General features: G+C 35.4%; 1 protein-coding gene across 4 annotated transcripts in view; it reads right to left on the reverse strand.

Annotated features, from left to right (window-relative positions):
• Positions 1 to 20879, reverse strand: part of Nedd4 (NEDD4 E3 ubiquitin protein ligase) — a 127031-nt gene that overhangs the window by 71134 nt on the left and 35018 nt on the right. For 2 of the 4 annotated variants that reach the window (XM_027926139.2, XM_071608290.1), the window contains one exon: positions 13577 to 13630. In XM_027926139.2, coding sequence (XP_027781940.2) covers positions 13577 to 13630 — 54 coding nt within the window. Of the gene's footprint in view, positions 1 to 3227; positions 5056 to 13576; positions 13631 to 20879 lie in introns of those variants that run through there. The other 2 variants (XM_027926133.2, XM_071608288.1) reach the window with 1 other exon arrangement.

Raw genomic sequence — 20879 nt, forward strand, 5'->3', positions numbered from 1 at the left:
ACAAAATATTTCCAAGCTAACAATTCAACCCCCTGAACCTGTCTGAAATAAATATTGTAACTCTTCAGTTCTAAGAAACATTTTTTTTTACCAAATTAAAAAAACTGGTCATTAACATTGTGGCACTACAGTTCTAGAGGTAATATTTATAAATCACATTGATTTTTATAGAAAAGATTTAAATGCTTTTCAAGATAAACTTAGCCAAGTATCTCTAAATATTCTGCTAAATTTAATAAAACAAAGACTGGGAGAATATGGCTCAGTAAAATAAGTATATATTTAAAATTTGTTTTAGGAAGAACAACTAAAGAAATTATTGAAATGTATGATTTGATCTTGATATCAGTGATAAAGACTTTGAAATGTTTTAAAGTTCTATTCTATTAGGCTTAAACAATTTAGCTATCCAGGATTAAGTAACAGATAATTAAAACTTTCATAACAAACATAAAAAAATATAAAAATGTTTCTAATAAAAACATGCATATAAGTGGAGAATATAAAACATGTACAAGCATGGGCAAAATTCTAAGGTATATTGAATAAAAGGGTAATGAAATCTCTGAGCATCCCAACAGCATAACAGTAGTTCAGAAAAAGGACAAGGAAAAAAATAAATAGTAATATTTTTTTGTAACTGTGTAAGTACCTTAGCTCCTTAACCTATTCCTTGGTCAAGCTGACAAAATATTACACATAACATTAAAATACTGAATTTCTATTTGCAGATCAAAAATCATTATACAGCCTTTTAAAAAGTGATATTGTATTTCAAAAGGCATAAATAATAAACTTTGCCCATTACTGTTATTTTCTTTGCTAGGGCTAAAATAAATAGCGTGCAGACTATGAAGTTCCATCTTTATTCTAATTGTAAACCCAGAACAGAGCATATGTCCCAGATACAGGTAAAAGTTCTTACTAGTTTTTAAAAATTAGTCATTAATGAGCTGTTGATTACAGAAAGTAAGAAACTAGATACTCTGCTGCTAGAGGCTGGTAGCTAAACACATAAGAAAAGAATCTGTAGACTTCTAATGCTTTAGAAACCAGGGTCTCTGACCAAAGCAGTGATTTAATTTCACGGCTGCTCGGAACAGATAGCTGACATTACTAAATGCTACTCTAATATCAACTTGTTAAATGTGAATCCAGACTCAGCATATCAGAATACTAACCCAGACTAACTGGAGACATGGGAAATATTTTGGGAGCTGTTTATTTATAAGTGAGTTACAATATACCACTATAATTAGATTAATATATAATTATTGATAAACACAGGATTATTTCTAAAATCCCATTATTGTTGCCACTGCTGTGTTTAAAAAAAGCAACATTAGTGTCTTCCTCATAAAACAAGCCCTTGTGATTCACTACTTATCAATCAGACCAACTTAGATCAGGACCTATTGAATTTAGCTGTCATTTTACAACACTTTTCTAAAGACAAGTTGTTTACCACACATTGAAAAGAGGAACAATTTAAAGTTCTTCAACAAATTGCACACTTCTGAACTCTATAATCCAATAATCTATCAAAAATAGAATTGGCATAAAGCTAGGCATTTGGTTGCAAACATGCAAAAATATTTGTTAGCCTACCTACATTTAAATAAGACCAATAAAAATGTGTATTTTTAGCAATGCAAAAAGCATTTAATTTACATTTCATTAAAATACATTTAAAATGCCCTTTTTAAAAAGCATCAACAGTAAATTATAATACTGCCACAAAATGAACTATTTTAAGGATCTTTCTATAAATACTTATAGGTTAATTATTCCTTTCACATTATATCATCAAATATAAAATAAATTTACAAGTAGCATTAATTAGCAAATTATTAATGTTTATTCGTATTAATATGTTTATTAATAATGTTTATTAATATGTTTATTAATAATGTTTATTCATATTAATGTTTATTCACTTCATTTTTCATTTCTTCCCCCCTTTTTTGGGGGGGGCATGGTTGAATGGATTATAATCTCCTAAAAAACTAGTTTTAGAAAAGTTTTTTAAATGGAATTAATAATTCTTATAAAACACAGAATTTGAAATCTGCCTTCTTTTCATCCTCATTAAAGTAGCTGCAGATTAAAATATAGGCATTGTTAAAAACTATTATATTTACCAGATTTCAGAAGAAAGAAAACAAACTAGCACTTACTTCATGTTTCACTTACCTAAAGTTATTTTTTTCAACCTTTAACACAGATGTTGGGTGTTATATAAATACAGATAAACACACAAAATGTACTCCCCTGCCCCAATTATGTGCTGTCATCTAGAACTGGTTTAGTCAGAAAATTTTTTAAATTTCCTGGAATCTAATGAGCTCTTCCCAAAACAGAAATTTTAAAAAACTATTTCAGTTCAAAACACTTCGAATACTCTTGGAAGGCCAAATTACATAAAGAGCTTTTTTGGCTGAGATTCCTTATAGCTAAATTATTAATATAATAGAGCAAAACTGACAAAACAACAATATAGTAAATAGAAAGTTGTGAGAAATACATAGTAATTTAAAGCAAATTCAAACATATAAAAATTTAGAAATCAATAAAGTTGAGTGAGTTACATTTTAGAAGGCAGTATTAACTGGTAGCTAAAGAAAAATAGGGTGGAAACAAAATTCCTGTGGTTAGGGTATATACAAATGCAAATGCCACTTATTTTTCCTCTGCTTTAAACATGTAATATAATAGTTTTTAATCAATGATCTTATAAATACATGCATTTTAGAGATATATTTCTTCTATGCTCATCTGTAACAGGATTTTCACAAGTTTTTTAATATTTAAAATATGCATTCTGTATTTTAGTTTACAATGATTAAGGAAGGATGGAAACGAATCAGGAATCACATATGAAGTTACATTAAAATACTGTGCAACTTGAAAGAAAAATATACCGAGATAAAGTGTTATGAGATATTGTTTTTTGAAGCTTGGTTTTATGCTTTAGAACTAGTTTATAGCTTAAAATGACTTAGGAAAGTTTTTTTTCTTCTTCTTCTTTTAAATACACAGTTTGTCTGTTGGTGAAATAACAAAAAGAGTGAAAAACTGTTGGGAGTTCTTCAGATTCACAAATATAAAGTTTGGGTAGCTAAGACCAGGAAAGTATACAACTGCTAAGTGATAATAAATTTTAACTGAATATTACAGTAAGCTATTCTAACATAAATTAAAATTTATAAAGACTAAAGGAAACTTACCTTACAAGAATTAGATAGTTCATTTGTGAAATCTCTGGTGCTGTATCTTGATAAACTGTTACCTTTACCTTCATTTCCAGATGCAAACTTTATGAGTAACTGAGATGGTCCCCCCTTGGAACAATTGTGCTTAAGGCTGGATAAACAGGAAATATTTGGATAAGTTCCTCCCAGTGAAACACTTCTTTGTAAAACAGCATGGTTTTTGTTTATCTGTGAATTTGGTCTTTCCAACTCTCCATCAATATTTATTTGATAATCCATGTTTTGGGTGGCTGGTAAACAGGCAGCCATCCTGGGCACGAACTTGGTACACTCTGGATCAGAATTAAGTTTAATTTCTGACATCTCTGGTTTACAATCGCCATTTGCTGTTTCACAATCTAACGTGGTTGCTTTTTGTTGAGTGAAATGCACTGAAACACAAGAGTACCCTTCAGATGACTTTTCACAGATAGTCTGTTTTGGACTATTATTCGAAATAACAATTTTCTTTTGTGGTGAGCCCTTTCCGTGAAGTGGCCGTATGTCTCTTACTTCTCCAGGAGTACAAACTGTTTTAGATAATCGAAGTCCATTGACAGCTGTGGAAAGGAATCCTTTACCACTAGTACCATCTTCATTATGTGAAATTTCATTAGGAGAAACAATAAACTGATGTGAGGTTTGATAGGATCCTTTGCTTGGAAGAATACCTGCACTTGTTGGAGAAGTTGGTGGGGTATTTGAAGGACTCCTAGGAAAAATGACTAAGGATGAGCAACGTTTCAGTGGAATTTTTGCATTCCTGTTCACTGGCAATTTCATAATCTCTATTCCATGCTCCAGGTCATCCTGGACAAAGGGAACTGTACTTGGACTTCTCGAAAAAATTTCACAGGGAGTTGCATTCCTGTTTGGCACACTTCTATTGGAGGTGCAGTCAGAAGGTAAATTTCCACCAAAAAGAGTATCATCACTCGATGGAAAAGTATAACCACTACTGTCACTGATGATACTGTTGGTGTATGAACCTCCACTTGTGATACTTGCACACGACCCATAATCACTACCGTTGCTGCTGTAAGATCCATTATCACTGGTTGAAAAGTTACTGAGGCTATCGCTACAAATGGCAGAACTGCATAAAAGGTTACCATCGTTCACAGCATTCAGTTCATTATCAACCACAGCACTGCTATAAATGCCATCCTTCAAGACATAAGTAAGTGAAGCATCGTCACCATCAGCTAAGACATTGCTAGGCTGAAGACATCCACCGTACCTTGTTGGCTGTAGTGAAATCTGAAGACAGCTGCTCTTTTTATTAACATTTTCAGATGAAGGAACAGATGCTCTTTCCTGAGGCTTCACATTTTCCTTTATTAACGGCGCTAGTGCAGTCTGTCTGGGCGTCAGCTTCATTTGAACAACATTAGAAGTTGAAATCCGTGTTGGTTTTTTGAAGCACATGTGAACATGGCTATCCAAATCATCTCCGGAGGTTTCCGACAAAGGGTAAGTATTGCTTCTTCTGGCTGCAAAGTGCAATCGTAAGCTTTGTGCCATTTGTTCTCATTTCCAAACATGTTAAGGGCTGAAAGTCAAAACAAAGATCTCTGTCCGTAGACAGGCTAGAAGCAGCTGCACTGCATCGAAAGAAAAAATCATTTGTGGTGCCTAAAAGAGCTATTAAGTAAGAGTCTTTATCCTAAGTAAAACACTAGATACCAGATATTATAGAAAGAAAAAGACGACCTATTCCTGAGACTGACGTTTCTAAAATGTCTTGAATCGCTTGTAGTCAAAATGCCTTCACTTACAAAAGCACTTGATTTCCAGCGACCTTTAAGCTGAGCTCAGCTGCAGCACACTGACTCAAACACAGCCAACCTTGTTTCAATTATACCTTCTCCAATTTGCATGAATGAGTAACACAAGAACAACAATCTTCTAGCATTTCAAGTTAAAACAGTATTTTTTCACCCCAGCTCTACTAAATGAACATTTAACTATGTGAATCACAGTGCCTATACTTTCTCCAGCAGAGTTTGACCACTAATATTTTTACCCAAAGATATAGAATTACAGGAAGTTGGTAGGAATGAAACCCCATGTAATTGAGTATCAAATCAAAGATTGAATTTCTAAATAGTACCCACACTAGGAGTCTAGTCAAGTTAGTTCATGTAGAAAGGAATAGGGGCTGTTAAACTTTTTTTAAAAAAATAAATAAACTCAAACAGTTGTTTAACTCTGGAAATAACAAAACATTGGGGGGGGGGATTAAAACTTCAGCATTAAACCAAACAGATAAATATTTTATCTTGCAAAATACTAGTTATGAAAAGTGAAAGCTCACACATAGAACTACAAAATGAGTCTGGTAATACTACTGCACAAATTGAACATAGGTCTGAGGAAGAAAAAAAAAAAAAGTTTAAGAGACGCTGTCACCAAGCATTTTCTCCTGTAATTTTAAGGCCTTTCCCAGCCAAGTAGTACAGTCTTTAAATGATGCCATTTATATTTTGACTATTAAAACTCGGCCAAGAAATAGCCTAAGCAAACATTCCATTAAAAATATATGCAGATTAGACAGAAAAACTATACCCCAATATAGTTTGAACACATTGGATATTTTATTCCACTGTCTCTGCAATTCATTCACTTAAGGGAGTGTTGTGGTAAGTAAAGAAGTCTAAAAAGGATTTAACACATCAAATAAACATATCTCAATGCCAATTCTGTTCTGAAAAACTCTAAGAGCTCTTTGCTGGCCCCTACTGGTGCTTTGAAACAATCCCTGTAGCTGTTTGATATCTATAAAGAAATACAAACCATGCCACATATTTCTTTATATAAACAAAGTGCACACTTGTTTACATTTTTGAGTATTAGCACTGCCCCAGAGCTGGAATTACTTATGGGTGCTGATAAAACTCTCACAGTGGAGAACAGTGAACTGTTTGTCCTTTTAGAGGTTGTGATTTTATATATATATATATTTTTTTTTCTGCTTTGTATTTATTTAACCTTTATTTTCAGTTTACTAGGCAATAAAAGTTTAATATTTTAATTTCTCTCCCAAATGTCATAGACCAAGGTTGGTATTCTATTTGAAAGAAACAAATTTATTTTTAAATAATACTCTAGGGTATATTTAAACCCCTTACCTGAATTTTATAGCTGGAACTCCAGTAATAAATATATACTGGCTCATTCATAGGAAAGTAAAAAGTAAAATAGTTCAGTTGTTTACACCACATGGTACTACACCCAAGTTGTATTTTTCTAAGAAAGTTTTTTTCCTAAGTAAAAATAAATATGGAAAACATATACACACTTTGTATTAAAAAGAAAATTATTTAAGTTAGATTTGTTTTCAATCACAATTTTCGAAACAGTATTTTTAATCAATTAAGACATAACAAAATATAAATATGGGAATTTGTTAAATTTCATTTGGCTGGAATGAAAGTCTCTGTTTTAGAAGGTGTGTATAATAGTTGTAAACTTAATAATACAATTATTATGTTATTTTGATTTTATATAACCTATTTCCTTCATGATTTTAGTAAATATCATTTTATTATTCTTTTTCTTTTGAGAAGGAAAAGTTCTGATTGTTTTACTTTGCCTTCTAATGACCTTATCTTCTCTTTTTGGATTAAGTTAGGGGTTTAGTAACTCAAAAGAATGGATTGTAAGAGCTAATGTGCAAATGCCTGTGGCCTAAAACTTCCAGTTAGTAAGAAAACTCCACTGATTTTTTTTTTTGGGGGGGGCGGGTACTGGGAATTGAACCCAGGGCACTTAACCACAGAGCCACATCCCCAGCCCTTTTTATTTTTATTTTAAGACAGGGTCTTACTAAATTGCTTAGGGGCTCATTAAATTGCTGAGACTGGCTTTGAACTTGGGATCCCCCTACCTCAGCCTCCTGAGCAGGTGTGCACCACCGTGCCCAGCTCCACTAATTCTTAATATAAAATAATCAGGTAATCGACCAGATAAATGTTTTTTCCTTAGAAAATCAGTTTAACGACTAGCATCATTTTCATGCCTCTTGACTAAATTTTAATCTTCCATGATGGGAGGACAATAACTAAACATTTCTTCTGGGAGGACAATAACTAAACATTTCTTCTGGGAGGACAATAACTAAACATTTCTTCTGATCCTTTTGAGCTTGTGCTGGCCATAAAGTAAGCACCAAATAACCCTGGGTAGGAAGATACATGGCTGGCTGGCTGGCTGGTTGATATCACTGAGGTCACTCTGACTGCTAACACTTTCTTCTAGGGCTTCCCTTTCCCTTCCTTTCCTCCCTCCCTCCCTTCCTTCCTCCCTTTCTCCCTCCCTCCCTTCCTTCTCCCTCCCTCTCTCCCTTCCTTCCTCCTTTCTCCCTCCCTTCCTTCCTCCCCCCTCCCTCCCTTCTTCCTCCCTTCCATCCTTTCCTCCCTCCCTCCATTTCCTTCCTTCCACTGAGCTACATCCCCAGCCCTTTTTATTTATTTATTTGCTTATTTATTTATTTATTTTAGTGACAGGGTCTCACTAAGTTGCTCAGGCTGACCTCAAACTTGGGATCCTCCTGCCTCATTCTTCTGAATAGCTGGGAGTATAGGCATATGACACAGCACCCAGCTAGGATTTTTTAAAAAGTTGATCCATTTACTACTTCTAAAGAAATCATAAAACCTATGCAACTGTACATGAAGGAATGATGCTTGGAAATTTTACAAAGAGGGTTTCAGCCAAGAAAGTAAGGTAAGAGAATTATATATATATATATATATATATATATATATATACACACACACACACACACATAAGTATATATAAGTGTATATATATATATATATATATATATATATATATATATGTCTGTGTGTGTGTGTATATATATATATATATTTCTTAGCACTTCAGGCTGAGTTTAAATTCTAGAGAGGCTGAAGATCCTCATTGCTGGCTCAGCCTAAGGCCACACCACTATCCTGTACCATCACTATCACAATTGCATGGGGAACCAGGGATGAAATGTTACCCCTCTGCCTAGCAGATGCCCAAAGGTAAGCATCAACCCTAACCTCAAGCGGAGAAGAACTGGACAGTCGTGTCAGCCCTCATCTGGGAAGAATTTATGGAAGTCCTGTAGAATTTCATATTTTGGAATGGAACACACAATGTTTTACGAATGAAGCTCAGGACTCCCATTTTGAGCTGTTTGGTTACTGATGATCTCCATAGAAAGTAATGTGATTATCCATAAGGTCTGGATTGGTACTGGCTAATACTAGTCACTGATGAACTCTGAAGGCCAAAGTCTATCATGATGGTTAACTGTACATGTCAACTTGACTAGGTTGTGGCCCAGGTGTTTGATCAATTACTAGTCTAGATGTTGCTATACAGTATTTTTAAAGATGTGATTAACATTTAAGTCAGTATACTCTGAGTAAAGCAAATTGCCTTCTATAATGTGGGTGGACCTAATCCAATCATTTGAGGAGGCCTTAAGAGCACAGACTGAAGTTTCCCAAAGAAACAACACTTCAACATAGAAATTCTGCCTGAAGTTCTAACTTCCTGGCCTGCCCTATAGATTTCAGACTCAACTCTCTAAGATTTACCCTTGTTTGAGTCTCTAGCCTACCAGACCGCCCCACAAACTTCAGACTTGCCAGCCTCCACAATCACATGAACCAGTTCCTTAAAACCTCTCTCAAATAAAAAATCTACCGGTTCTGTTTCTCTGGAAAACTTCAATCAATATAACCACTAAGCCTGAGAAGCATAGAATCTTCCTACAGAAATAGGCGTCTCCTAAAACTTCAGTGACTGAAACGTGTGCAGGTATAATTTCTTAGATTGGCAGCACAGAAGCACTAACTTTTGTATTAGTAGGTAATTTTTTTTAAAGTCACATCATTCTGAAATGGTCCATTACTATGTACATCACCACCACCGTCACCAAACTGCTATATTTTATAAATCTCAGGTTTTAAAATTGGCTGAAAAAAGAAATATAAGCCTACTCTTTCTTGAAAGCAAGCATCACTTGCATTACAAACATTTTCCCAAATGACCAGAGATTATTCTCCTTAAAATTGCACTCATGCTCTTCACTCTACATCTCCGAAGAGAATTTCCCAGGAAAATGATACATTTGTAATTTCATTGCAAATGCTACAGGACAATAAAGATAAAATGACATTTACAATGGCATAGTCATTTGTTTCAATACAGTCAGGCCTACTGCCCCTTCAATAGCTTCTGTAGGAGATCTCTAGACTTCAATTATGTGCTAGGCCTGGCAATAAGTGAGAGGTCTAGAATGTCACATACCACTCTATTCTAATTTTCTGGCTTTTGTTAGCTGGTAAAGGGTGCTTCTTGAGAAAAGCTCTATTTCCAGTGCTTAGCAGAGCATCTAACACAGCAGATACACTGAAAATGGCATACCTTACTTACACCAAAAACATGGTAACAGAGAGCCATAAACACGAGTACATGAATGTTAAATAATACGTTATATTTGTATTATGAGGAAGAATTTCTGAGTGCTTTCAAAGCCACTGCTTCATTTTATACTTATGACATACATACTTATAAGATAGGAAGGGGACAAATTCTTATCTTACATTTTAAACAAGAAACTATTTTCAGAAGGGTTGAATGATTTGCCTAGGGTTACAAGTTAAAGTGCCCAATGAGAGGCAGGACTGTAGAACTTTTGACTCCTTGCTATGGGGATCTACTGTACCTTGATTAATGAATTAGTTGTTTTTGCCTTTAGTTTAAAAATTATATGCTATACTTATCAGTCTAGAAATATTCAACTGCTAATATCAAAGGCAATAATTTTTTTCTTTCAACTCATCATGACATGCTGTATAGTATTATGCATACATAGTAAAGACCCAAGGATCGCTTCTCAGCCTTTTGACCAACATCAAATGTAAAGACCCAAAGAATTTGTTTGTGTGTGGGTGGTGGGGGGAGTTACTGGGGACTGAACCCGGAGCCTCATGCATGCCAAGCAAGTGCTCTAGCATTGATCTACAATTATAACCCATCAAGGAATTTTAATGAACCAATGTTTGACAAATATCAATTTTGGTAATGAAGAAAGAGTCACATTGTACTAAAGTTACTGTCAAAAAGAATTAGACAACTAAGCATGGCGGAAAGTAGATGTGCAAGCTTCAAATAACTCAAAACAGTTCACCAACAATACACCCAAGGATCAGGTAGAGATTCACAACAGCATCCATAACAACAGGAAAAATAATATATTAATACCATGAACCAGCAAAAACCTAAAACATGTGTCTTACACTTGGATATGTATATAAGAAAACATACCAACAAGTAACTGTCAATAAACTGGAAACAACAATAATATCTACTAAGAAGGGTTAATACATGAATTATGGTACTATAAAATATGCAGATGATGAAAAATTCTGCATTGTTGAAAATGTGTCATCATGGATCAATCTCACAAATACTACACTAAGCAAAACAGCATGTCATGGGAAAGCATTCAGAGAGACACAATTTTTATAAAGTAAAAAATCTGCAAAAGGAAACAAAATATTTTAAAAAGAAATAATAAAATTCTAGACAGTGACTACTACTTATAGGAAAGGAAAAGGAGATGCTACTGGGGAAAGATGCAGGGTGGGCTTCAAATTGAAATGTTCTAGTTCCTCAATAGAGGAGTGAGACATTTGTCTTATTACTAAAAATAAAGATTTACATCATATATACTCTTCTGTATATAATACTTAATGATTTAAAAAAGCAAAACACCAATACTAAATTTCATCTGGTCCCATCTGAAGGAAACACAGGCCTGTACAAAGGGTGAAAAAAAAGAAAAATATTTTCCTATTCTGTCTAAAAAGCAAAAACACAAATGGAAAATAAAATGTTCTACAACTGACCTTATCTGATCTCTAAACCATAAACATGCATTACTCCACTTTAAATATCAGATTCCCAATCAGTGATTGATACTGAGAGTGGGTCATTGTTGTGATTGACATGATCATATGATTTAAAAGCTTTTGGAGCTTTTTTGAATTTGTGGGAAGAAAAAGTTTTAGATGGTTGTAAGCAAAGCCTAATGGGCAATTTTGGTGGAAGCTCGAAAGACCAGAAAGCTGACAGGACTGTGAACTGTAAAGACTGGGTTCATGGGATTTCAGAGGAAAAGACTCCATTGGACTAGAGGCCATTCATGCTATGTTCTGACTAGGAAGTCATCTACATTTTGTCCATGTCTTGAATATTTCTATGAGGCTGAATTTAAAGGTGATGGATCAATTAATATGGTGGAGAAACTGTCAAGGCAGCACAGCCTTCAGCAGGTGGCATGGGTATTGCTGAAGGCTTTTAGTCAAGTTTATTGTAATAATCAGCAGCACAAAGAAGAGCAGAAAGATTAGAAAAACCTGGACTTGAAAAGTGGGCATAAAACTGGGGAAGTGGTGGAAGTAGTGGTTGATAAAAACATAATAGCCACTTAAGAGATACTGTGAAATACTTTACCCTGAAATTAGGAAAGATGGGTTGAGGGCATGTCAGGAATTGGCAAGACCACAGCTATCCCAGACTCAAAGGTGTAAAAGTAAAAATTCCTTTGAGCAGAGACCAGTGGGGCACCCTGCTTTCACAGGGGAAACTAGGAAGTTGTTTCACCATGCACAGTCACCCGCACACTCAGGGTCTGCTGCAGCCATGGTCCCAGGAGGTGTGGCTACTGCTTGAGATGGTGGCAGATCTTGGTGGCAACCATGTGATGGTTCTGCTCATGCTTATGTGGGGTGGTGCTGGTTCTGCAGAATGCAGGGTGAAGGGGTTAGGGGGTCATGGAGGCTTCCACTGATATTTCAAAGGAAGGTCTGAGAGGCCAGGCAAAGTGAAGCAGGGTTGGAGTCCTAGTGGGCTTTTGCTGAGAGGGAAATGCATGAAGAAGTGAGAAGGAAGCCAAAACTGCAGTAGAGAACCCGAGATGCCAGTAATGTGGGACATATGCTGAGGAAAACTGCAGGAATTGAGCAGAAACAAGCCAAAATAGAGGCCATTTGGGCTACAACCAGAAAAGGGTTGAGCTATGTAAGCCCTCTGGAAAGAACATCATGATGCCATATGGCCCAGATGCTGGACCTGGAGCTATAAAACTCCAGCTGGATTTCAGTCTTGCCTTGGTCCCATCCCTTCTTTCTATGCTCCCATTTTGGAATGAAAATGTTTAGTTTGTGCCTTTATATATTGCTTTTGATTTTTATAGGGATTTAAGCTAAGAGTTTGCCTTAAGTCTCGGAGGACACTTTGGACTTGGACTTTGGGGAAATGCTAAAACTAATAGATTCTAGAAATGCTTGAAAATGGACTAAATGTATTTTCATTGTATGATGAGCAGGAGTTTGCAGGGGGCCAGGGGTGGATTGTTATGATTTAGATATGAGGTGTCCCCAAAAATCTCGTGTGTGAGAAAATACAAGAAAGTTTAGAGTGACTGGGTTATGAGAGCCTTGACCTAATCACAGTTAATCCCCTAACAGGGATTAACTGAGTGGTAACTGTAGGCAGGTAGGGTGTGGCTGGAGGAGTAGGTCCCTGGGAGCATGACTTTGGTATATATTTTGTCCTTGTTAAGCAGAGCTCTTTCTGCTTCCTGGTGCCATGTTCCCAGCTGTTTTCCTCTGCCATACTCTTCCACCATGATGTCCTGCCTCATCTCAGACCCTAGCAATGGAGCGAGCCACCTATAGACCGAGACCTGAGACCTCTGAACCATGAACCCCAAATATACTTTTACTCCTCTAAAATTGTTCTTGTCAAGTCTTTTGGTTCAAGTAATGAAAAAGCTGACTAAAACAGTGATGAAGAGTCTCCTTTGGCAGAAAAAAGAAAAAAAAAAAAAGTACCCTTGCTCATTATGACCTTAAGATTTCACTGATAATATCTTTAGTTACTAGTACAATGATCATTTTTTAAAGGAAAAAGAAACACTCTGTCTAACCCCCCCAAAAATATTCTTTTTAAAAATAGTTTGTTAAAAAAAATGAATAAAATTGTTTAATTGCCTTTTCAGAGCTTGCGTTTAATAACTGATAAACTTTGAACACTTAACACTGTTTTTACACTTACATGTTCAAATCTTATAGGTGTGAAATATAAGTAAAATGTTAAAAAGAAGGTTTGAAAAAGGACCCTGTGGACAGAAAATCAGGGTAGGACTTCAAGATGGTGTTTAGGAAACCAGGAATCAAAACTATCATGTTACAAAATAAAATCTCAACTGAAGTACACTCTTGCTTCACACTTCACATAAGTTCAGTAGGACTTACCAGTCGGTTTTCATCAAACACTTCAAAAAGAAGACGGTGCTGCTGAGGATGCACCTATGAAAGAAAAGCACAGTCTTTAAAAACAAAAGAGCATCAACCCACAGATACTAAGAAAGAAACATTTTTCCATTTACTAATTCCTGTTAGTTATGACATATTTTAAATTATATAAAATACTTGGGGATTGGAGCTGTGGCTCAGAGGTAGAGCACTTGCGTAGCATGTGTGAGGCCCTGGGTTCGATCCTCAGCACCACACATAAATAAATAAAAAAAGATCCACTCACAACTTAAAAACCAAACCAAAACAAAAACTTGGTACAAAAGCAGGCCTGTCATAGGTCACTCATTTTCTTATACTTTCACTGTAACAACAAAGTAGATCTGGTTGTTTAGTTCTCAGATTTTTCTAAAATAGAATGAAAGACAAGAAAACTTCAAAAGATTATTTAAATGTTTATAAAAAACTTTAAAATGTACACTAGATTTTAACATCTGATGATCAGTTTTACCTACTCACTTTCTGTTTACCAATGCAGACATACCCAAATTGGAAATGGATTTTATGGAAACCACTGTTTTAGTACTGACTTAATAAAACCATTTGTTGTTTCTATGATAGTACATAAAAAGCCAAAAGTACACACTGAGTTCTCACTGTTTAGATTTTGTAGCACACGCAGAATAAATTACTTGCAGTATTTTTCAAAGCCTATGCCTTTCATATCTGCTGAAATGTTTCAATATCAAGTTAAAAGTCTACTTAGTCAGGGGAGGGATTGGGATGAGGAATGGGAGAAAGGGAGCGGGGATGGGAATGGGAAAGACAGTAGAATGAATAGGACATAACTTTCTAATTTCATATATGAATACACGACCAGTATAACTCCACATTATATACAACCACAAGAATGAAGTTATACTCCATATATGTATAATATGTCAAAATACATTCTACTGTCATGTATAACTAAAAAGAACAAATTTAAAAAGCCTACTTATTATCAAACACACAGAACATCTTGAATACATTTTCAAACACCAGAGATTACAATGCTGTATAAAAATATGTTCAGGTTGGCTTTCTTCCCACAATAAATGTCTTAAATTGAATACGGCAATATTTTTAACACTTTGTTATACGCATCAAAAACATTGACAGCCCATAGGAAAAAAAAATCTTACATGTGGGACAAGGATAACTAGATACTTAATTCAATGTCTACCCTCCTTTCTTTCTTAGAATGTAGTCCTAATTTTGCCCAGGCTCACCACAATGCACACCTCCTGAGGGTACAATTTCCTCTTCATCCTCCTTCTTTTTTTTTTTTTGCAATACCAGGGGTCAAACCCGGAACCTTGCACATTAGGCAAGCACTCTGCCAGCCACCTGGCTTTATTCTCAGCCCTTAATTTTTTTTTTTTTTTAATCTAGAGACAGGCCTCAAACTTGTGATCCTCCTCCTGCTTCGGCCTCCAAAGTAGCTGGTATTATAGGCATGTTCCACAACATCCAGCAGCTTTTGTAATCAGAGTGTAACATATATTCAATAAAGCATAAAAATATACTAATCTGAACTACACAACTTGATAACTATGTTCTCATTACCCAGATCAAGATGCTATTATATCCACTCTACATAATGCTCTCGCTGTGGATAATGGTGTCCTCTGGAATTGTTCAAGATGAAGATCTGAATATGTCTACTTAAAAACACATCACTGGGACTGGGATGTAGCTCAGTGGTGGAGTGCTTGCCTAGCATGTGTAAGGCATGGGTTCCATCCTTAGCACCACATAAAAATAAATAAATAAATATTTTTTGGAAAAATCAACAAAACAAAACAAAACAAAACCACATCCCTTGTATCTATGGGTGATCAATGAAGCCATCCTGGTGCTGGGTGTCCCAAGGTGGGACTTCTGAGAATACTCTACAAAGAGGGCTGATGTAGGTGGGAGGAATGTCCCTTGGCCTGCTAAGCACCTGGTTAGAACAGCTGGCACTCCTCCAGCCATACTATAACCATGGAGCAACTGAGGACAGAGGACCTAATCAAGGACTAGAAAAAATGGTATAAAACAATAGTCTTTTCAAAAAGGTAGAACTTTTGAGGAGGAGATGAAACTGAGCTGGAACTTGAAAGATGGGAAGAATTTAAGTAAAGAAACGTAGCAAATATTCACAGCAAGGAAGTCACGTGAGGAAAGAAGACTTAGGGGCAGAATGAGCATGCTCAAATAAGGTCAGACTGAAAAGATACTTTGGTAATAATAAATAGTGGCAAGAAAAATTTGGTTAGAGTAGAGTCAGAGTAAGGGCACTGAAACTCAGAAAAGGAGTTAAGATTTGATTAATAAGGGGAAAAGTAGATTTTAAAGGAGAAGTGACGTGATTTAAGTGATGCATTAATATTCCGTCCGTGGTAAACTGAATGTGTTTGTTTATGTTTGTGTGTATCTATGCCTCCCATGCTGGCCTCTAATTTGCCATCCTCCTGCCTCAACCTTCTAAGCAGCTGAGAACACAGGCACATACTACCATGGTTACATTTTAAATAAATATATAAGTGCCTACACAACAGCCTTGATTTTGTCTCTTGGGCCCAAACTTAAAATACTTATTATTTGGCCTTTTAAAACAAAATGTTTGCTGACCCCTGTCGTAAGACATTCATTGTATGTATCTATTACTCTCCTACATATTTAGAATGGTACTTATTAAAGACCCTTCACAGAAGATATGAGAAGACTAAAATCATTTCCGAATCCTGTGGTACACCTGAGGAATACTGACTAAGGACAGAAAATCAGCTGAGGTAACTCTGTAACCAACTAGTTGGAATCCCCAAATCATAATATAAACTGAGGGGAAGGACATTATTTAAAAAAAATTATTCACACAAAAAACTTTCAGATCTGAAGGTATATAGAAGTCTTTAAATTGAAATGCTTAACAAGGGCCCAACATGATGAATTTTTAAAAACTATACACATAAGGCATATAACTATAAAATTTCAAAATACCAGGATAAAAAAAATTCTCAAAATTTCTTGGAGCTGGGGGATAAGAATCATATTTTTAATAACAATGCCTTCAAATGTCAGGAAAACTATATTCAACCCAGAACTCTAAAAGGGTCCAAATAAAAGTTGACTATTTACTCATCCATCATAGCTGGAAATCAGCTCGGGACATGGATGTCTGAGCTACCCATAGAGAAAGGGAATAATGACAAGAATCACAATTGGGGCAGTTAAAAAATGGTTCCCTCGGGAGCAGGAAGAGGAGGGCGAAGGGCACCAGAATTCGTTGCTTTTCATTATATGCCTTTTTGTACTACTTATTTTTAAACAATTGTGTAAATTTTTCATTAAATTTTAAAAATTTATTAAACATAGGAATAAAGTTATAGAAATACAGTTAACAAAAATAAAGTTTACAGGGTCATATTTAAAGGAAAACTGAAAGTAGAAACAAATTAAAATTCCAATCATATGCTATTTGAAAAAAGAATAAGTATTTAAGACAACAAATGCATAAAAGAGTTGGGAATACCCAATTAGAATAAAGTATTGATGAGTGCATTGTTCTCCCATGTTTGTAAAAAATCTGAAGCAGTATTCCTGGAAATTCTGCCAGCAATTATAGTAAAAAAAAAAATGAGTAGGTGATGTCTTAAACCATGGTTTTATCTAGATATAATTCACATATCATTTATTTGACCCCATTAAAATATACATCCCAATGGTTTTTAGTGTATTTGTAGAATGTACAACCACCACCATTTTAGAACATTTTGTAAATAATGCAGCTATGAAGATTTCTGTATAAGCTTTGTGTGAACATACGTCATAAGTACATTTTAACATAAAAAAAATTTTGATGCCACAAGTGGAAAATTCCACACCTCATGTGACCGGCCATGGTCAAAAGATACAGTTACAATGAGATTTTAGATAAGGAACACTTACCCTGTAGCATAATCAACTTAGTGCCCTACTGATGGGGTGCCCACCCCTTCTTCCTAAGAGAATGACAATGTGCGTCAGAGATGGATGGTCACTCCTCTTCCAGGCATAAATTCACTCCCATGGGCCAAATTTTCTTACAGTATTTCCATTCTCCTAATATTCAGGTTAGAAATGTACACACGACACAAATTTGACTCAAGAGATAAAAGACAAAGTCTTTTGTGGGGACCTTTTGTGAAAAGGGTTCTTTACTTTTTGAAAATTTTTTTTGGGAAAAATTCCCTGTTTTCCTCTGGACATCATCATGTGAGGATATGACATTTAGAACTGCTGTAAGCATCTTGTGACCATGGAGCAATTGCCAAAGAAACTCAGAGAAGCTGGGTTTCTAGCTGATGGAGAAACCAACCTCCCTCTCTGCTTCTTGTGGTTAGAGGTAATAAACGTGCTTATTGTGTAAGCCAGTTGTAGCTGTTACTTTAAGCTATTACTTAAAGCTGAAAGTTTCTAAATGATACATTTCCTCAGAGGGGCCTTCCATAAACTCCCTAGACTAAGTGGCCTGCCCCAATATTCAGTCCCAGCACCCTATGCTCCCTTTCAAAACATCCAGCACACTGGTAATTATTTTGAGTTTCTTGTTCACAGTGGTCTGCCCTAGACAGTAAGCTTCATTAAGGATAGGGACTGTGCCATCTCATTAACAGGTATTAGTAAAGGGCCTGAGAAACAAGTAAAAAAAAAAATTACAATAAATTTTTGTGTGTCTGTGAAGGTAATTGATTATGTGTGTATGTATAATGTGTATATATTATGGGTGTATGTGTAGATGTATATGTGCATGTATGTGTATGTCTGTGTGTGTCCACACACACACACAGCTATACATACAAATAAACTATATATATATATATATACACATACATATATACATACACACACACACATGCACACACATATAAATATAGACAATGTGTGTGCATGTGTGTGTGTATGTATAAAAAGACGTAAATACATAGGGGAAAAATCCCAGAAGATCATAAAGCAGTGCTCTAGAGATGACATTCAGGATGATTTTCATTTCTCTTTATGAAAATATCTAACATATTCAAAAAATATCCATCATACTACTTCTATAACATAACACAAATATGCACACACATACACACACATGGAAATCCAATATGGTGAGTGTGAGTGCTAAAGATATAAGCAGAGCATCATGGGAATCTGAGGCATGAAAAGGTCTTCTACTGACACACACATGCCACACGTTTACATGGAGTGCACCTAAAATGCAGGACTTCTTTCCATCCTGTAACTCACCTGCCTGGTCTCATCTGAGCAACTGTTTTGTGGATTTTACTATAACTTGCACTGGCTTCAACATGGAGTTTCTCCTGTTTGTTAACATGCCAATAACAGTTCCTCATAAAAACTGTCTTTGAACTTAGTTTTTTTTTTCAAAGACATAAAAGCTCCCTTCAACTTCTGACCACAATTTCCATTTGGCTGAATGCCCAAGAAAGTTTTTGTATAATATATTATCTCAAAAGACATTTTTATGGTGAATACATTCAGTTGAAAGCATTTGTGATGATGTATAAATAATAATGTAAATAACAAAGAGGAAAACAGGGAATCATACATAATAATGTCCTTTGCACAGAAGATTCTTAATCACCATGTTTTCAGTTCTTTTTCTGTGATGAATTAGCATTGATTTACAAAAATTCATCTCCTTATTCTTATAGTAAACTTGCAAAATTTCTGATTAAAACAAATGTGCAGCCTACAATCCTAGAATAGAGTAATGCTAGCTAAAATATTGGGCAAGAGTGAAGTGATGATAAAATAAACAATGAGTAAAAGGCAGTAGAATTCTGAGTATAGTTTATCAATTGTATATGGCCTTCTTTCAAGATACAAATAAATCCTGTGTTTATGGATTAGAAGCACTTAGTATTGATAAAATGTCCATATCTCCCAAAGCAATCTACAGACTCAATACTGTCCTCATCAAAATCTCAATGGCATTTTTTTTACAGATACAAAAAAAAACAGTCTTAAAATTAATTCAGAACTACAAGACTACAAAAGACCCTGAATCCTGAGAAAGAGAAAAAAGCTAGAGGCCTCACACTTTCTGATTTCAAAAGACATTATGGTACTACAGTAATTAAAACAGTATGGAATTGGCATAAACAGACATTGACTAGTGGAACAGAAGACAGCCCAAAGTAAATCCATGAAAAGGAGTCACCCAGTCTTCAACAAAGATGCCAAGTATACACAATGCAGAAAGGACAGCTTCTTCAACAATTGGTATTAGGGAAGACAGATACCCATACGCAAAAGAATAAACCTGGACCCTTTTCTTAAACAAAAAAGTCAAATGAAAATGGATTAAATACACAAATGTAAGACTTGAAACTATAAAATTAGAGAAAAACAGGCGAAAAACTTCTTGACTTTGGTCTCAACAATGATTTTTTTTTAAAATGACACCAAAAGCAGAGGCAACAAAAACAAAAATCGACAAGTATAACTACATTAAATTAACAAGCTTCTGCATAGCAAAGGGAACAGACAAGTGAGAGAGTGGAAAGACAACCTATAGAATGGGAGAAAATATCCGTAATCTATATAGCCCATAGGGATTAATCTATATACAGAAGGAACCCCAACAAATCAATAGTAAAAAATAAAACAAAATCCCTAATAACCTGCTTTTAAAAATGGGCTAAAGCTGTGCGTGGTGATGCATGCCTGTAATCTCAGCTGCTCAGGAGGCTAAGGCAGGAGGATCACAAGTTCAAAGCCAGCCTCAGCAACAGCAAGGCGCCAAACAATGCAGAGAGACCCTGTCTCCAAATATAAGTACAAAATAGGGCTGGGAATGTAGCTTAGTGGTGGAGTGCCCCTGGTACTCAAAAGGAAAAAAAAGTGGGTGTGGGCTGAGGACTTAAACAGACTTACCTTCAAAAGGAACATACAAGTGGTATGTGAAAAATAGGTGTGTAGGGCTGGGGTTGTGGCTCAGAGGTAGAGTGCTCACCTACCATGCATGAGGCCCTGGGTTGGATCCTCCGCACCACATAAAAAAATAAAATAAAATAAAGGTATTGTGTCCAACTACAACTAAAATAAAAAATATTTTTAAAAAATAGGTATGTAAAAGGAGGCTCAAAAATTATTAATCATCAGGGAAATGCAAATCAAAACTACAATGAGATATCACCTAACACCTGTTAGGATGGCACTATAATGAAACAGATAACACAAACTGTCAAGGATTTGGAGAAACCAGAGTCCCTGAACACTGCTA

The sequence above is a fragment of the Marmota flaviventris genome, chromosome 2, assembly GCF_047511675.1.
Source record: "Marmota flaviventris isolate mMarFla1 chromosome 2, mMarFla1.hap1, whole genome shotgun sequence".
Taxonomy (NCBI): Eukaryota; Metazoa; Chordata; class Mammalia; order Rodentia; family Sciuridae; genus Marmota; species Marmota flaviventris.